This window comes from Mustela putorius, unplaced genomic scaffold (assembly GCF_011764305.1).
Source record: "Mustela putorius furo isolate JIRA1106 unplaced genomic scaffold, ASM1176430v1.1 tig00003845_pilon_pilon_pilon, whole genome shotgun sequence".
Classification (NCBI taxonomy): Eukaryota; Metazoa; Chordata; class Mammalia; order Carnivora; family Mustelidae; genus Mustela; species Mustela putorius.
Window position 1 is genome coordinate 61262052 of NW_025421998.1, and position 18677 is coordinate 61280728.

The 18677-nt window shown below is 54.5% G+C and overlaps 1 protein-coding gene across 7 annotated transcripts in view; it reads left to right on the plus strand.

Moving 5' to 3' along the window:
• The window catches only part of MINDY4 (MINDY lysine 48 deubiquitinase 4), a 118936-nt gene that overhangs the window by 59848 nt on the left and 40411 nt on the right, over positions 1-18677 (plus strand). For all 7 annotated transcript variants that reach the window (XR_006601370.1, XR_001181121.2, XR_001181122.2 and 4 more), the window contains exons 10-13: positions 2269-2370; positions 3934-3997; positions 5053-5118; positions 10189-10256. Coding sequence is in view for 3 of the 7 variants with exons in the window: in XM_045062848.1 (XP_044918783.1) it covers positions 2269-2370; positions 3934-3997; positions 5053-5118; positions 10189-10256 (300 nt within the window). In the remaining 4 variants the exon portion in view is untranslated. The remainder of the gene's footprint in view (positions 1-2268; positions 2371-3933; positions 3998-5052; positions 5119-10188; positions 10257-18677) is intronic.

Genomic DNA, 18677 nt, shown 5'->3' on the forward strand with positions numbered 1-18677 from the left:
GCAGAGATTACAGTCCAGACACAAGTTTGCACAACTCCTGGCCACAGCAAGGGTTCTAACTGGGGAGTACCCTGGTCACCCCTGTGTTATAGGAAGAGCTCACAGGGACAAGACGGAGCAGAAATGCTGGTCAAGCCCTGGCTGGAACAACTCAGCTGGGGAGCAGGGCACACGGGTCCCGGGCAGGGGACAGGAAGGGGATGGGCAAGGAGATGTGTTTGACAGGATGTGACGGTCACCTGGGTGGGGGCAGGGCAGGAAACAGGAGCTGTGGGGATGATGAAGTCAACTTTCATAGGTTCTGAATCCAAGGGGATAAATGTCCAATCTTTTCTCCTTTGTGTGACAAGCCCTGCTTTGCAGGCCCCTCTCTGTCCTTGGCATCACTTCTCCGGAAACCCAGCACAACATTTCCTCACCTTTGTTTTCATAGTTGATGGTGACCCTGACCAGTGATCTCCCCACAGCCCAGGCTGCCCGGTTTAGTGATGGTGTGGTAACCATTTCCTCGGGGAGCATGGCAGGCTTCCAGAAGCTGCACAAGTAGCAGGCAGGCTGCCATTTCATTTTTCAAGTGGTTGAGGACTTGCTGTTTGTCTCATTATGTTTGAAGGATGACCTGGTGTCAGGAGCTTGCTGTCACTTTCACACCAGATGGTTGGAGTTCACCTTCCTGTCACCACAGCCAACGTGGGGACGTGATGTTTCCATAAAAACAATAGTGATAGGTATCCATTATTGATCATTCATCCTGTGACCACAGCCCATACACACATCACCTTGTTTAAAGCTCCCAATGCTACGGGGCAGGTACTAGTGACGTCTCCAGTTTATGGAAGGGGAAACTGAGGGATGTCTCTGCCATTTGCCTCCCATTTTAAGGGCACTGGTCAGCCTGGATACAGACCACTGGCTGTGTGTCTTAGGCACTGGGGAATGACCTGTGTCCCTGGTCTTCTGGTCCCCGTTTCTCCAGTTTTCTTTCTCCCCTGCACAGTTCAGCATGGAGCTCAGGTGTTAGTGGGCCACTAAAAACATAAAACCCCCACCCTCACCCCTTGCCCCCCACCCTGCCGTGCATTCCTTTGAGCCCCAGCAGGGTCTTCCTCATGGCATCATGGCTAGGAAGATTCTAACACTCAGACTGCTTTTGTAAGAGTTTAATTTTCCTAAGAACTTAGAAAAAATTCAGACTGCAGCGGTGGACAAGAACTACAGCTTTCAGAGCCCCGGAAAGGTGAAACTGAAGGGAGTGTCTCTATCAGGCTGTTGCCTGTTCTAGCCTGTTGCTCATTTCATGCACCAGGGCTTCTGTGTTATCAGTTTTATCATACGCATCTCTCTGCCGTTTTTGACATTGCTGACTGCCTGTTTTTCTCAAAGCTCATTTGCTCCTAGGATTCTGTAATAGCACTATCTCCCTTCTGCCATGCCCCTTCCTGCCTTCCTCTGTGTCCCTGGTATACAAGAGTCCTTTGGGGTTTCATCCTTGTCTGCCACCTCTGCCCTTCCTCAAACTCCATTTGGGAAATCTCAACCCCCTAAGGGCCAAGGGCTCCTCACATGCTGGTGCAGCATAACCCTGTCTTCAGCCCCAATGCTCTCCTGGGCTTTCCATGTGTCAGATAGCTTCAGCTAGAGGGTCCCGCCTGTACCTCCAGTTGCTCCCCCAGTCCTCCTCTCTGCTCTGTATTTCTCATTTCAGTGGGTGGCCCCACTGTGCACCCACTAAACCCCCAGAGTTCACCTTGGATCCTCCCTCTCCCGCATCCCACAACCTATATCTAAGTAAGCAAGGCAGGGTGCTTTCCCACCATTTCCTGTGGCTGGTGGGAGTTAAGGGCACCTGCTTGTCCAGCCGCTGTCTCCAGGGGCCCGGTTGCTGGGAGTGGCCAAGGCTGGGTCAGGGCGGTACCAGACATTTGGCTGGGATGGCTCACTTTCCTTGGGGTGGCAGGAGCTCCCGAGCATGTTCAGCGTGGCCTCCTGGGCTCTGTTAGAGCTTACGGCCCTGCCAAGCCTCCAGGATTCCCTCTGCTCACCCAGGGCCAGTTCCTTGATCTGCTTCTCCTCCAGCCCCACCCAGGACCTCTCCATCAGGGCTCTTCCTTGGCTCTCATCGGAGGAGGCCTGGCTGGATGGAGTCCCTGGGCTGCAGAGCCCTTTCTGCGTGTCAGAGGAAAGAATAGGCCATCTGCTACAGGGCTGCCTCATCCCTTGTGGCTTGTGTCCTCACAGGCATAAACATGCTCTCCTTTTCCTCCTCAGGCAGCTGCAGCCTTCCAATGCCCGCAGGAGTCACTGCCTTGCCTTGGCCATCGCGGACATCGTGTGGCGGGCCGGGGGCCGGGAAAGAGCCGTGGTCACACTGTGAGTGCTTCCCAGGGCTGTGCATGGGGCTGCACTCATGCAGTGGCCCAGCTGCAGGCAAGCTGGCTCTGTGCTTTCCTGCCTTGGAATCATCTGCCCACCCCGCTTCTCTGTGTGTCCTCCCGGGCGCCAGCCAGCACGAGCCCAGGGAGGCCTCCCTGCACACAGAGAGGCCTGGAGGGGACTCCATGCAGCTCCAGTTTCCTTTCTACCTGGGGGAGGGGTGCCGTGTCTGCCTGGCCTTCCTCCCTGGGGAAACTTGGGAGACACATCCCATCTGAGAAAACCATAGACCTCTCAGGAACCAGTCGCCCTCTGCTTCCTACCTCTCTCTTGGTCCCCAAAGCATGCTTCCTTTCCCTTTGTCGCTTGGAACCCTGTTCCTTGGAGGAAGAGATGTCCCCTGCCACCTCTATGTGACTGCAGGTGGAGGACACCATCTATGTAATCCACATGGGTGGTTTGCCAGCTTTTCAGTCCAGCCCTTCCGAGTGGAGGCATCACTTCCTCCCAGGCCCGTGGCTAAGCTTTAGCAAAAGGGGTGCCTTTTGGGGCCAAAGACTACACTCTCCTGGGGTAGAATGGTCAGTAGAGCATAGTGCTTAAGAGAAGGGGCTCCAGAGGCTATTGTTTATTAGCTGTGTGATCTTGGGCAATTGACTCAACCTCTCTGTGCTTCATGTTTACTCATCTAGAAATACCAGTTAAGTAAGGAGTATCTGGTATAGTGACTGTGAGAATTAAATGAATCACTATAAGTAAATTATGTACAATAAATGATATTATCTATCCATTTAAATCATTTGTCCATATAAGTAAACCGTAAGTAATGATAAACGTGAAGGACTTAGGACCATGTCGGCACATACTAAAGTGTCAGCGTTAGGAACTATTGTTGCTGTTCCCATGGAGTGCTTGTCCTTGGTACCTGTGTTCCAGTGAATACGTTACTACGCATTAATCCCGGCCCTTAGGATCCGCATGGCAGCCCTGAAAGCAAATGGGGCAAAAATTCTGTTTCCATCCATTTGCAGATAAGCATACAGAAGGCCCGAGAGAGGCAGCAGCTGCTCCCAGCCTACGCGGCAGGCTAATGGTCCCGCGGACCCCACACTCAAACCCCGCTTCTCGTGCCTGCCTCACCAGGCATGTGTGGTGTAAACAGACGCTGATGGGGTCAGGGTGGGGAGCCTTAGGCTGGAGGCTGGAATTCCTCAGGGCCCTGAAAGCGAAGGGCAAGTCAGCATTCCTCGGTCTGGAAGTCTGTCGGCTGTGGGTGAGAGGCAGGCTCGCTAGTGCCAGGACGTGGGTTTGGTTACCCTGAGCTCTCCTTCTGCCATCTTTTTTCCATTCCTTTTCCCACCCCCACTCGCGGCATCCTCTGGGCCCACGCCAGTGGGTGAGTTCTAAGCGGGGGAGAAATGAGAAACCCTTGGTCCTGTTCTTTCCTCCAGAGCCCCCTTTTGATTTGTCCTCAGTTAATGGCACATGTGGTTTCCCCCTGGCTCAAGGGCACATCTTCTATCCACACAGAGGACTCATGCATCTCCCTTTCCTTTTTAGGGCTTCGGGAACACAGCAGTTCAGTCCAACAGGGAAATACAAAGCAGATGGAGTCTTAGAAACAGTACGGCTTTCTGGAAAATTATCACGCATCCTTTGGCTTTGTTTGGGGACGGTCTCCTTTCATATATAAGTAAATCCTCCCTCAGCTGGGCACGGGCCAGCCCTCCCTGCAGCCCAGACTAGCGGATCCTCCACCTGGGATTGGGGTGGGCGTCGGGCGCTGGGTAGGGGGACGCTCGCCAGAGCTGCCCTTGGGGCCAAAAGGCTGAAGGGCGCCCTGTCACGTGGAGACTGTAGAGACAAGCGGGCCATGTGTGATGCCTTCTGGCCAAACCACAGCCGTCTCTGTCCCTCTGTGTCTCCTTGGCACCCTCGCCGGGGTTGTGAGAGGGCGGGGGGTGGCAGGGAGATGGAGGGGGAGTTAGAGAGTGGGGGACAGAGCACCAGCCGTGAAACCAGACCCGGTATGACCGAGTAAGGGAAAGAAATGGGAGACATGAGGATACAGACACCGGGACATTTTCCACAGACGCGCCCCCTCTTCACAGAAGACTTTTGTTGGACCTGGTTTGTTTCCTTTGATCTAAGTTTGGGCCCGTGTGGCCCTGGTATCCTAAGGCCCTGGCCTTACCTGCTTGGGTAATCTGTCTACAAGTGGTTTTTTCCTGAGTTGCCTGAGAAAGCAAAGGAGACTGAGACCCACGGCTTCCCACTGAACTCAGGACACTGCCAGCCAGGCTCAGAGTGGGCCTGGCAGTGACCAGTTGGATGGGATGCTCGCCCCAAACCCCCTGCACCCCCAGATGCTTCTCAGATATCTGTAACTGGCCTGCAGGGGTGCAGCCAAGCTTGAGCTCCCCAGTGTCTCCATTCCTGGGCTCTGTTGGCCTGGTGGAGCTGGCCGGGCGGACTTGACCTGGAGACCCCAGCTGGGCCCTGTCTGCCTTTTAAGTCGCATGCAGGCATGGGGATGCCTCATTGCCCTGGTTCTCCAGGACACCTCTGTGACTGCAGGGACATTCCCACTTGGGGTCTTGTAGCTACCGAAGCCAGGGCAGGACCCAGAACTGTCTGTGGGGCTTGGGCAGCTCACGCCGTGCGTTTGTGTCTCCTCAGCTCACGCTGCACAGTTTGACCTGCTATGAGGAGTTGGTGACTTTTCTCCAACAAAGCATCCATCAGGTATGGATGATGGTTTATTGGGGGGGGGTGTTGTTAAGCCGTCTGCTTTCTTTGATGGGGACCCTGCTGGGTACAGGACCTTGCTTTGTGCCCTGGGTGGCTGACTGAGTACTCCTGTTGCTGGAGGGGATCTGTGCCCCCACTGCTTGCTGTGAGATGGGGTGGGACACGTCCAGGGCCTGAACAGCACAGAGTGCCATGGGGGTTCAGAGAAGGGCTGTAGCCTGGCTAGGTTTGTGGAGGAGGGAGTTGAAGGCTCCATGGTAAAGGATATGATCTCTGGAGCCTTCCATCTGGGTTTGAATCTAGGTTTCACCCCTTACGTACTCGCTCTGTAACCTGGGGCAACTTCTTTAGCCCTCTATGCCTCAGTTTCCTCATCTGTAAAATGGGGCTGATAACAACAGTACTTGGAACTAGTGCACCAGGCTCAATGTTGTCACCGATTTTACCTTCTGTTGTTGATGTTATGATCACCATTATTATTATTCTAGGCCCCCTTGAGACTGGTTAGCTGTGGACATGTGGAAATGAGGGGGACGCACTGCAGAGGCAGGGTACAGCCTGAGCCAAGGCCGAGAGATGACCTGAGATCCCCGACCACAGGGTCTCATTTTCTTTTCTTTCTTTTTTTTTTTTTTTTAAGATTTTATTTATTTGACAGAGAGATGTCACAAGTAGGCAGAGAGGCAGGCAGAGAGAGAAGAGGAAACAGGTTCCCTGCTGAGCAGAGAGCCTGATGCGGGGGTTGATCCCAGGGCCCTGGGGTCATGACCTGAGCTGAAGGCAGAAGCTTAACCCACTGAGCCACCCAGGCGCCCCTAGGGGTCTCATTTTCTGATGTCTGTGTGTCAGGATAGAAGGAAACCAAGCATTGAGCCCTTCTCCAGTGTGCAAGCAAATGCTCCGTGCCTCTTCTCTGCCTTTCCTTCAGCCTCCTGAGCTGTGGGACTAGCTCTTTTAGGCTCCAGAAAAGGTGACTGAGGATTTGCTGATGAGCCCGGAGGGTGGGAGAACTTGCCAGATAAGGGACCAATCTAGACACTCCTGTCAGAATACTTTCCTCCTGTTCCCTGAAGGCACTGGAGCCTGCTTGGAGACCCCTGGGAGGCAGGGGTGCAGTCACTAAGTTACTTATTCACCCCAGATTTTCTGCCCCAGAGCTATTGCCTAGGGGTAATACAGCCCCAAGAGCCAGGCCCATGTCCTCAGCTTAGGACGCTGCCTTTTGGCACAGACTGTTCTGTCTGGCCTTTCTGGGAGGTGCGAGGGAGGGGCTCTGCCATGGGCGGGGTCCTGGCCTCAGCTGGCTGTCACTTGCTCCATCCCTGGCTCCCTTTGGTTCTTCATGGGCGTAACCCAGTGGGCTCTCTAATGATGCGGCTCATCCGGAGCAGCTGTAGGGGGCCTGGAGCAGGGGTCTGGGGGCCTCCTCTGGCTTCTAACTCAGCCCCATGGGGCCTCAGGCACGACATTGGGCCTAAATTGCCTCGCCTAGGAAACAGAAGATGGCACAGTTAGCAGATACTTCCAGCTCTTTATTGTCCAATAGAGGTTTTTGAAGAAGAAACTTAAATGCACGGAAGAGAATGTCTTCTAAATTAAGCAGCAGGGGGATCGAAACAAGCAGGAAGGATCCTACTCTTCCTGCACTCAGAGCGTTGTGAGAATGCAGCGATGCGTCTGAGAGCTGAGCAGGGCCGATGGCCTCGGTGCGTGTGTTTGGACCGGGGTGCAGGCCCCCCTGGTACCTGTGGTGGCACCTGGGAGAGGAAGGCGCCCTGGGAGGCTTCTAGGGGGCAAAGGAGAGCCCTGGGGCAATTGCTCACAGGCTCCAAGGGTCTGTCACCATGCATGGATGGCCCCGGCTGGGGGGATGCCTCTGCACCAAGGCTTCCTACAACCTCATCTCAGAAACGGGGCCTCCTTCCTCCCTTGGTCCATACCCCAGGGTTTTGGTGAAGCCCAAGCAAGACAGCGACTGTGGAAGCAGTTCAGAGAGTGGAGCCGGGACTGGGAGAGGGGTCGCCCCCTTCCTGTCATTCCTCGGGACCCAAAGCGGGGAACCATGTGCCTGCGGTCAGTCTTTGGCCCTCCTCCCCCGGAAGGTAGTGTTTTCCCCCAGTGTCTAATTTTGTTTTTGCTGGAAGCCGTTGAGCTGCCTCAGCATTACCCTCACCGAATTCATTTTTCATGGCCTGGGCCTAAGAGGGGTGCCTTGTGCCAGGCCTGGAAACGAACACTGAACCATCTCTGCCCAAAATAAATAGCCTCCTTGCTGTGTTTTCATTACCGTTCACCCTGTGGGCGGGATGTCTGGCCGCCCCCCGTGAGCTGGTGAGGCCCCCGCCCCTGCCTCCAGATGAGGTTCCAGGGTAGGCTTTGGTCCTTCCAGGGCCTGAGCCGGGGCTAGAGAATGGCCCCTTCTTCCCAGGCTGTACCAGACAGTTTCCCCCTGGCCCTCATGGCGGTTTCCAGCCCAACTGCCTGTCTGGGGAGCTCTCCTTTCAGAGCAGGCACCTTGCCCTGCGGCCTCCCATGTCTTGGCAGCTTGAGTTTGATGAGATAATTTTATTAAATTTTTTTTTTTAACAAAATGGAATATTGGTGCCATTCAGTTGTGTTCAGCAGGGCCCAGTAGCCCCAGGCAGCGTCCTTTCTCCTCACTCACTCCATCACCTCACTAACCAGTCTACACAGAGGGGCTCGTGCACGGCTCCTGGGAAGCTGTCCTTGAGGGAGTCCCAAGGGCTGTGGACAGTGCTGGCCTGTGTAGTAGCAGTAGTGCTCTGGGTTACACAGACAGAGGGCGTGCAGCGGGCTCCTGTGTTCCCTGCTTCATGCCAATCCTGCAGCAGCACTCATGGCAGAGGGGAACAGACTGAGAAAGTTCTGTGGCTCCCCCAAGACAACGTGCCAGTCCATGGCAGCAGTTAGGTGGCCTTCCCGAAGGGGAAATGGAGACCGAGAGCTCTGTCACTCCCCAAGGCAACATGGAAGTCTGCAGGAGAGTTGCGACAAGGGTACTGGTCCTCCCAGGCCCGTGTTCCCCTGGGCAAGGATATCAGCAGGACTCTTTGCAATGACCAGAACACTTCCACAGACTTGGTCTTATAGAATGCACATCAGAACCCAAGGGAAAATGCAAGGATGGGATTTGTCGTCCTCGTTGTGCAAATGGGGAAACTGAGGGCAACAGAAGCGAAGTGACTGGCCTGAGATCAGAGCATAATGATCAAATTGATTTAAGATAGTTGTTGATTCATTTATTCCATTTTTAATCCCCCCAAAGATTCTGTTATTGATAAATTTATAAAAATAAGAAGTTAATTCTATAAAAATGATGTCCTCAGGGCTCTTCTGTGCCCCAACCAGAGTAAACCTACCCCCTCTTGCCTCTGGGCCTTTGCTTGTGCTTTTCATCTTATCTGGAACAGCATTTCCTTCTCTTGTGATTCTTTCTTGTCCTTTGGGTTGAGATATCACTTCCTCCAGAAAGCCTTCCTTTACATTCCTTTCTTCCCTAAACCCCTCTCTATGTGTTTCCAGAACACCTTGCTTTTCCTGTCAGAACAGAGCCCCTCCCCCACTCTTCTGTAGGTGCTTCTTGTTCTTTCTTCTCTGGGTTACTTCCCATGAAGGAGATCCATGTCCACCTTGTCCACAAGCATAATGTCAGCAGGAAGCATCCTCTTGGCATGAAAGTTCACACAGAAATTTTTTTTTTTTGAATGACTGATCGAATTATGGTGTGAAAATAAAGACTATGTTTTGAAGGAAAGAAAAGATAATTTAATTTTATCAGAACCTTGAGCCGAAATAATTACCACAGACGAGGACCATGTCTGGCTTGGAGCTTCCTGGCAACCCAGGCAAAATGGAAATATGATAAATTATATCATTCTTACCGTTTCAGGAAAACAAACTTCTTTAGGTCTAGTACCAAGTCCACAAAAACAAACAAACAAAAAAAACTGACCACATATAAGGAATGCTGACTCTAGTCAGGCAGCATCTGCCATCACCAGATCACAGATGGGGAGAGGGTGGGATGACACTGAATGGCGGTGGGGAGGGTTGGCATTTGTCTAGGAAGCCTGAGTGACCTAGCCCATCCCGGAGGCTGTGGCCTCCTGGGCCCCCTGGACAAAGGGCCGTGCAGAGCTGGCATTGTACCCATGGCTCCCCTGGGGTCAGGCCCTGTGCTACATGCTTTACAGGGGTTATCTCACTGACTCTTCACAACAACCTCATGAAAGTTGGGCCCATTATCATCATCCCCATTTTACAGATGAGAAGACTGGGGCACAGGGAAGTTAGGGAAGGTCTCTGTGCTCACCTAGCTAGGAGTGGCACAACCAGGATTGAAACACATGCAGTTGGGCTCCGGGCGGTGGGCTCTAACCCAGAGTTGGGACTGGGGGGAGATGAATCAGGTGCTCTCCTTGGGTGCAGAATTCAAGGGGGTACCAAAATCCTCAGAAATCAGCAAAAATAATATTTTCATATCAGAATTAATCCAAAAAATCCACAATGAACGAAATACCAAACATGTTTGGCAGATGGGATCTATCCTTGCACTTGCACGGCTCCCCTCACTCACCCCTCCTGACCCTGACTCTGTCCCCCACCTGCTCTCTGCTGTTCTTAACGCGGTGCCTGTCTAAGGCATTTGGAATCCGATGGAGCCTGCTAGCATCCCAGCAGACCACTTACCAGTGGTGTGACCTCAGGCCAGGTGCTTGGTGTCTGAGCCTGTTTCCTTCTGGGGCAGAGGGCAGTGTTAACAGTACTGTCACACCAGCCTGTGACAGTTTTCAGTGTGACGGTGCCCGTAAGATACCTGCAGGGCAAGGGAGGCTGGCCCGGCTGCTGTATAACAAGTGTCCAGGACGCGGACCTTATGGGCGTGCTCCTTGATGGACTGTGTGTCCAGTCCCATTGTCACCTGGGCTGGTGTGCTTCCCATCAGTGAGGGGGCCTGCTCTGGAGCCCCCTGGCAACCTCTGGGACCGGGCTGGCGGCAGCTGGCTCCGGTTCAGGCTTCTCACTGCATTCTCTTCTTCCCAGTTCGAAGTGGGTCCCTACGGATGCATCCTCCTCACGGTGTCTGCCATCCTGTCCAGGTCCACGGAGCTGTGAGTGTCTTCCTCCCTCAATTCCTGGGCAGGGCTGGTCTGTCTGGTTCACTGCTGCCCCAAGCAGAGCCCAGGGCCATTCTTGGTGTGCAGTAGGCCTGTAGTGAGTGTGGTTGAGAGGGTGAAGGAAGTGGCAGAGTGGAGGAGCGGTGTAGGCCAGGGCAGTTGGAGAGCTGCAACGCTTGTGTCCAGGGCCAGCCCTGAGGACAACAGGTGAGCCGGTGCCCAGGGACCTTGGAAGCAAGACGACTTCAATGACGTGCATTTTTATCAAAGGCAGCCTCCCAAGCTGCCTGAGAGCTGGACTTTCTCCATCACACTCATCCTCCATGGGCTTCCTAGGCTTCTTCTCCCTTTCTGTCACTTGGGCATTATGTCACCAGGGAGAGTAGTAGTTTAACAGCTCATTAAAGGTTTTATAAAGTACAATTGACTACTCCTTCCCTTTCCAAGTAGAGCACAGACTCCAGAGGGGATGGGGGATCTGGGCAATGAATTTTCACTTGGGGGGGGGGTGCTTGCTGTGGGGGATGATTTGGGAACAACCCCAAGCAGGTAGGCCCTGAGGAGTGGGGAGTCAGAAGGAATCGCTGTGTGGTGCCCAGGCTGGGGAGGCCCCAGCAGGAGGAGACACTTGCTCCCCGTGGCTGGGCCCAGACAGGGCCTGTCCCATCCCCTGCAGGCTCCGGCTCGGGTGGGAGGAGGACGAGGGGGCTCTGTGGCCTCGTGCCGCCAGCCTGCCTGCTGCTTGCTGCTACTGACCTTATTAAATGCGGTACATGCACAGATTTTCTAATGGCATTTTTCTTCTAATCCTGCCATAATGATATGATTCATTCCTGGCCCGGGCTCACGTGCATGGAGACCGTAAGCCGCACCGCCTCCTCCCCAGGCCTGGGTTTGTTAATCCCTGGCAGCCCAGGTTGGGTGGGGATTTCTGGGTGTGTGGGTGAGACCCCTGAACTACAGAGAGGAAGCTAGGCTCTCAGAAGGGCCGGGCTTTGTGACATCTGTCTATGTGATCTCCCGGGCCTGTTTCCCCATCTGTACAAGAAACCCTCTGGCTCTGGGGGTCTAGGACTCTGAGCAGAGTGTCTTTGTTCTGACGGTCACTGGGGCAGCTACAGCAGGTCCCACTTACCAGCCCGGGAGCTGTTTACATGTGTGCCCCCATAGGGAGCAGCTCTGGCGGCCCTCTCTGTCCACAGGGGCCTTCTGAGCCCCATATCCAGGCTACTTTCCATGTTGTCCAGAGCTGGAGGACTTGGGCTGCTTCTGTCCCCTCCCTGCCCCCTCCAACCAAGACAGGCAAGGGTCATTCCCTGCCCAGGGTGTGGTACCGTGGGGCATCTATCGGGGGAAGGCTGCCCTACTGGGCTGCACAGCCTCATGCTAATAGGCCTGAGGTCTCAGCCCTGCCACCATCCTCCCCTCACTACACACATGCAGAAGTACAGACACACATACACACACACACACACAGATACACACAGACACAGACTCACAGATACACAGGTACAACATACACAGATATGCAGGTAGATACACAGACACGCAGGCATACAGATACACACACACATAGAGACACAGATGTAAAGACACAGACACACAGACATACACATGCACACGAAGGCAGACCTACACATATAAATGCACAGACACACACATACAGACATACATAGAGAGACACAAGCACACGGACTCACCAAGAGATCTGGCTGGTGTCACCTCATTCCCCTTGTTCTCAGGACAGAGGAGTGAAAGTGCACCAAGATGATCTCCCTCCTGCTCAGGGCTCCTGAGGACCTTCCTGGGTCCTGGAGGCTGATGTGTTGGAGTCCCCAGGGATAGCTTTGGCCAGCCCATCCCTGCCTTCCAGAAGGACTGACACTGAGCCCTGCTTTAGCACTGGACCCAGCAGGGTACCAGTTGAGCTCATCTTACTCCTGGGCCTCCCCTTGCCTTCTAAGAAGGCAACATAGGGGACACTCTCATCAGCAGTAGGAACGGGAATAAGCAACATCCGGCAAGCTTCCCTCGAACCCAGTCTGATGCTGCAACTCTTACACCAGAAACTTGCCTTGTCCCCACACAGCCCTGTTAGGTGGCACTGGTGATGCCTACCAGCCTCCTGTCTCTCAGATGAAGAAACCAGGCTGGTCCCGGGCTCACACAGCTCAGCCCAGGCAGCCAGGTCTCAGACTGGGTTTGCCACTTGGTTTCAGGTCTGAGTCTCTACTCCTTTGAGGCCGAGTTTCTAGCTCTGTGAAAGGGGGACGATAATTCCTACTTCACAAGATTGAATGAAGATTTGTAGGTCGAGGCTTCCAGTGGGTAACATATTTTAGGTGATGGCCCCTGCTGGTCCAACCCTGTCCCAGCTGTGCTCAGAGACACCTTGTGTCCCATCCTGTTGTGTCTTGTCCTCAGGCTCAGCTTGGTGGTAGAGACATAGCCACGGTGGTGTCCCACAAGAGGGGATGGGTCCCCTGGTGGCGGTGCTCACCCCAGCAGGCATGTCCTCGGCAGCCCAGGGGGCTCCTAGGGGGCTGTACACTGTTTCTCGGAGGGCGCAAGAGAAGGGGAGGTGGGAGAACCAGTCCCTGCCCTGGGAGTGTGCCATCCAAAGATGGGCTTGAGAAAGACACTCACCCTGTCTTGTTCAAGTTCAAAACCACTTCTAGACAGACTAAAGGCTTCTGGTGGAGCATGGGGCAGCTTTGGGCCCAGGGCTGCTGGGGCGACAGGGAGTGGAGCCAGTCACTCCTCCCCGTGGTCGGGGGGACTGCTGAAAGGGGTGGCAGCATGAGGGGAGAGACAGAACCATGGCGAGGAAGAGAATGATCCCTTGGAATGGTGCCTGGATGCCGTGAGAGATTCACGCTGACATTATTTACAATAACACGTTAGACTTCCTGGCATTTCCAGGGCTCCTCCAAAGGAGCTGTTCTATGGCTTAGAAGGGGAGCCCTTGGAATGGCCTACACCTCCTCTGTGCTCATCGCACACTCCAGAGGTGCTTCCCTCGGCTCTCCAGAGCCTCCGGTCTCCCATCTCAGGACGGATGCCAGACCTGGAGGTGGGTTTGCTGCGATTCCCTTGGCAGGGATGACAGTCCTGGGATGGTGAAAGGCCACTTCCTCCTGGCCTGCCACAGGGGCTGGCAGCTTGCAAAGGGCCCCTGTGGGCAGAGGCCATCCAGCACAGGCTCCCTTTGTCAGGCTGAGCTAATAGGCTTGCCCAGGGCAGCCCCAGTGGGTGACAGGTCACACCAGAGCATTCCACTCATTGGCTGGGATGCAGCTTTCAGATATCTGGGTCTCATCTCTGCTCTGCCAGCATAGCCTATGCTTTAGGTCCTTTACCTTTAAGAGGAGGGAGGCAAACTTAAACTGCTGCTTAAACTGTGTAGTGAATCTGACTTTTTTTTCCTAAATAAACCATATTCCAAAGCTCACGGTAAAAAGTAGATGTGGCAGGACCGGAGTGGGGGCTGGGGGAGGTGGAGACCCCTGCATGCCCCTTCCTGTCTCCCAGCCTGGCCCCAAGAGACCCCTGTTTGGAGAAGGCCCAGCCCTGCATACATAGCTTACCAGCCGTAGGACCGGACGAACCCCGAGGGCCTTCCTGCTCTGGAGTTCAGATTCAGCCTCGCCAAAGCCTTTGATGCCGTTTCAGGGCGATCTGTTACTACTTTGGGCAGTTGGAAACATGTCCTGGTAGCCCAAAGAGAGCAGTTTCTCCAATCATGGGCCGTGCGGTGGAGGGCTCAGAAGCTACCCCCAACCCAGCTTTTTACAAGTACAGCATGTATGGGTATGCTCACGGAGGTGTGTGCATGGGTGAGGGATCTGTGACGCTTTAGGACTGGGTGTGAGATGATGTGGCTGTTGGTGGTGACCTTTGAGATTGTGGGAAGGTGACTTGATGGTGTGAGTGTGTATGTGTGTCTGAGCACATGGCCATCCCTCCCTCTGAGCAAGGGCTTTCAGACTCCTGCCTGAGGCCCCGGGGGCAAGCCTTGCACCCAAGTCCATGCCTCCTGTCCATCGGCTGTTCCCAGCTCTGGGGGGAGCCAAGGTGAGGGTGCCAAGGGAAGATGTGAACACAGCCTGGCCCAGCCTAGCCACTTTGCCCTCAGAGGCCGGAAGAACAGTAGTGAAGCTGGCGTTTGATTTTTGTTTACCGGGGCTGATTGCAAATCCTCTATTTTTTTCCACTTGATTTCCAGCTGATGAGGGAGCCTGTCCCCGTGCTCTAATAAATCACCTTTTGCACCAACGACGTCTCAAGAATTCTTTCTTTAGTCGTCGGCTCCGAACCTCCTCACCCCACCGAACCTGACTTAGGTTCTGGGACTTCATCACAGCCATCTATTTTCCTGCCTAAGATCTTGAGTTGCTTACAGTAAATCTCATACAGGCTTTCATGCTTACCTAGCTCCACTGCTTTCCAAACCACAGGGCCTAGAACTTTCCCCAGCAGGCTCTCACAAGTCCCAAAGATGCTTGGGGCCCCGGGGTCGGAGGCCAGCTCAGAGCCAGACCTGCACAGTCCCCTGGGAAGCCAGCAGTGATTTGGGGCCAGGCACAATGGGGGGCTCCGGAGATGCCCACTGAGTGGCTGAGGCCCAGCTGGTGGGGGAACGGCTTGTGAAGAGACCTTTTTCAGGCCTCACAACCCATGGCACTCAGGGCAGTAGCATTGTGGGCCATCCAAAAGCAATCTTGAAAGTCCAAAATAGGCAGTAGTTTGTCATCTGCTGAAATAATTTTTGAGGATCACAAGCCGGGCCTTGAGCGTGAGGGGCAGCACCCACACCGGGGTGGCTTTGTGGCTCTCTCGGTAACGTTCTCCAGGAGAGGAAAAAATAACAGCACTGTTTAGTTCTTTGTGGAAATAGCCCTGAGAGAAAGCCAACCGTGAGTGTTGGTGATACAGAGGCAAGTGACAGAAACTTGAATCCTAGCCAGTGTAAGCAGAAAACAGCACTATTAATTGATTCGTATCAAAGCCCAGGGCTTTAGGAGTGGCTGGATCCAGGAACCAGGCAGCGTCTTTGGGACATGGCATCCCTCCTTCTGTCCCATCATGCTTCTTTCCTCGATCATAGCTGTGTTCTCAGGAGGGCCCTGCTGCATGGTGGGCTTCGGTGAGACCTGTGGAGAGGAAGCCCCCCTGCTTTTTTTTTTTTTTTTTTTTTTTTTTAAGATTTTATTTATTTCAGAAAGAGAAAGGCAGAGGAAGAGGAAGAAGCTGACTCCCCACTGAGCAGGGAGCCCAACATGGGGCTCCATCCCAGGATCCCGGGATCACCACCTGAGCCAGAGCCAGACACTTAACCCACCGAGCCACCCAGGCGCCCTAAGGAAGCCCTTTCTCCAGTGCCCCTCAGCCTGCTGGCAGCCGTGACCCCATTTGTGATACCTCATGGTGCCCAGGCTTAGGCTGCCCCCATCATGGGGCATGTGAACACAGAGGGCCCAGAAGGCAGGCAGAACCCACAGAGGCGGGACCACTCTGACTGGGAAAGAAGTGGGTTGTCTAGTCAGGAACTGGGAGCTTGGAATTTATCAAGGAATGTGATACCAGGTATGAGTTTGGGAGTGGATCAGATCTGGGCCTTAATTGAGGCCCCCACAGGATTTCCTCAGAAACAAGGGTGGGGTATGCCTGAGGGCAACAGGTCCACTGGGGAACACTGAGTCTCCTGTGGCTGAGGGGTGCAGCTCAGCCCAGGCTACACTCGGGCAGAGCTAGGAGGGTCTCCTGACTCTTGGTGCCTCTAGCACTTGCCACTTACCCAAGGGCTAGACTTCCATGTTCCTCGAAGGGCTTGGGCATCCAAAGAAAGAGGATGGGCCTTGGGAGGAAGGAGAGGTAATTAACTTTTCGGAAGAATCTTCTGTTCCAGGCCAACTTCAGTCGCTTGGGTGGGAAGCTTCCTTCTGGCTAACTCCGCACCCCTCCTGGGATTCAGCTTCTGGAGGCTATTCCATCTGGGCCTTCCTTGTAGCTTCTTCTGGGGTGGGTGTGGGCCAGGCTTACATAATTTAGGGCCCGTTTGCTGTGCATCTGCAAAAGAAGAGCCCAGTTCTGGGAGCTGGGGGCCCAAGGGACATGACATACCTCTGGCCGTCAAAGTCCTTGCTGCCCAGAGGGACAAGGCTGGAATGGGTGGGTGCTCTGAGGAAGGGGCCGGCTGAGGAGAGATGGGCACATCTGTCCCGGGGTGAGGGAGGTGTCTTTATAGAAGAGGCAACATTTATCATGGCTCTGAGGGGTATATGGGAAGGGTTGGGAAGGAGTGGGAAGGAAGGTGCCGGCGCGTGGGGAGAGGTCTAGCGGGTGGTGAGTTGGAAGGCAGCTTGGGAAGGGCTGGGGCACCTCTCTGTCCCCTTCCTTCCTCCAGGCTGGCTCCTTTCTCTCCATCCTGCACCTTGCCCTCCCTCCTGGGGTCCCTACCTCTCCCCTTCCTGTCCTGGCCCCTGCCTGGAGAGTGGCAGCCACAGCCAGCCCCTCCACAGAGGAGCTCTGTGCTGTTTGTGGGGCCCTCACGGCAATAGCTCTTTGAGGTGCCTGTTGTTATCCCCATCAGGAGATGACATCCTGAAGGCTCAGAGAAGGAAAGCAATTTGCAGAAGGTCACACAGGGCAGGTGGCAGCAGGGGCCTGCCACGCAGGTGTCCTGACCCATCGCCCACTCCCTACAGGCTTTCCTGGGAAAACAGTCCATATCCGCTCTACCCAGGTCCTTTTTAGATATTCATAGTTCCATTTCGGCCGCTTGCAGGCCTCCATTTATTCTGGGTTCTTGGCTGTGATACGAGCAGCTGAGGTTGCGGGAATCGTGACCTCTTGGTCATTGTGTTTGTAGTTGTTGTTATTGTTGTTATCGTAGGAAAAAGGAAGTGACATTTACCAAATGCCAGATGCTTTATATAGTTCACCTTGCTCTTCCAGCAGTCTATAGTAGAGGGAGGCACTGTCCCACCTCCCCCTGCAGCCTCAGAGAGGGGGACAGCCAGTAAGTAGCAGGAACTGGATTCAAATCCAGGGCCCCCTGCCCAGGAGCTCAGGTCCTCCTCGTTATTCCACCACCACCCTTCTCACTACTGATTGGTCCTCAAAAGTCAGTAGAATTCCCAAGGGAGGGGGCAGCAGGGAGGCCCAGCCAGAGTGGGGTGTGGTGGCACTCCTGGGGCCTGGGGCCTTGGGGTCAGGTGGAGGGGAGGTGGCTGGCCAGATCCTCCCGGGTTAATTACCACCTATTTTAGGCATGATGTTTTAAACATCAGAGTCACAAACCAGGCACACTTGTTCACATCCCAGAAGGTCCCCGGACACCCCTGGCTCCTGTCCTCTGGTTTTCTAAATGAAGACATAGGCTGGGAGAGAGAGAGATAGACAGGGATTTGCCTGAGGTTAACTCAGCCCATCTGAGGCTGAGCTGGCCGCTGATCCCACTTCGTGGACATTGATTTTAGGTGAGTGGCTTTGACGATGGACTGGAACCATGTCTCTAGACCACTTAGACCTACTTTATTCTTATTCAGAAACATCTGTACCAGATGCCCAGATTCACATGTTCAGATGGACATTGGGGAGGCTTAGGGTGAAGGAATAAGCTGTGCCCCAGCCAGGGAGGTGGGGACCAGAAGTGGAGCTTCAGGGCTCCCTGACCTGCTTGGGGGCTGGCCAGCCAGGCTGAATATCCCATATTTCAGGCCACAGTGGACACTGTGTGATGCTGGCGCCGGGGGCGCTGTCCTGGCCGGCCAACTGACTATATGATCACAAGACCACACACGTCCCTTCTCCTTTCTGGGCCTCAGTAACCCCCTTGGTGAAATGGAGATGGCGATTCGTGCTCTTCTGGCCTCGTGAGGCTTCAGAAAGGACGGTGGATCTGAAAGTGAGCTTCCAGGTTCTGCAGAGTCAAGGCTCAAGCCCTGTACACTGCTCAGTGGCAGAACGTCTGCCCTTGGAGGTGTGTGATGAGGGGCGACTGGAGGGAGCAGCAGCGCTCTAGCCCAGCTTCCCATGCTCAGTCTGGCCTGAAACCTGTCCCTTGCCTCGGCCTGCTTGTGTTCGTGTGCTAGGCATCTGTTTTCCCCGCTGCAAACAGCTCAGCCCCAAGGTCTCTGCCAACCCCCTGCATCCTCTTTGTTCCGCTTCTTGGTGCAGTGCGGGGTCTCTGGGAACTTTCTGTGGGGTCCAGCTGGGAGAAGTAGGCCTTGCTGGCATCCTGGGCAGAGGTCTCTGTTCCTCTAACTCTGGATGCTTCTGCAGCGAGCTGTCCCTCCGACCGTGGTCCACGTTCTGGCCCTTGGCTCCCAGAATGCTGAGGAGGAGTGGTGGTGGCAGGATAGCCAAGGGCCCAGCCACTCCTTGTAAGTTTCCCTTATGGCAAGTCTGCTC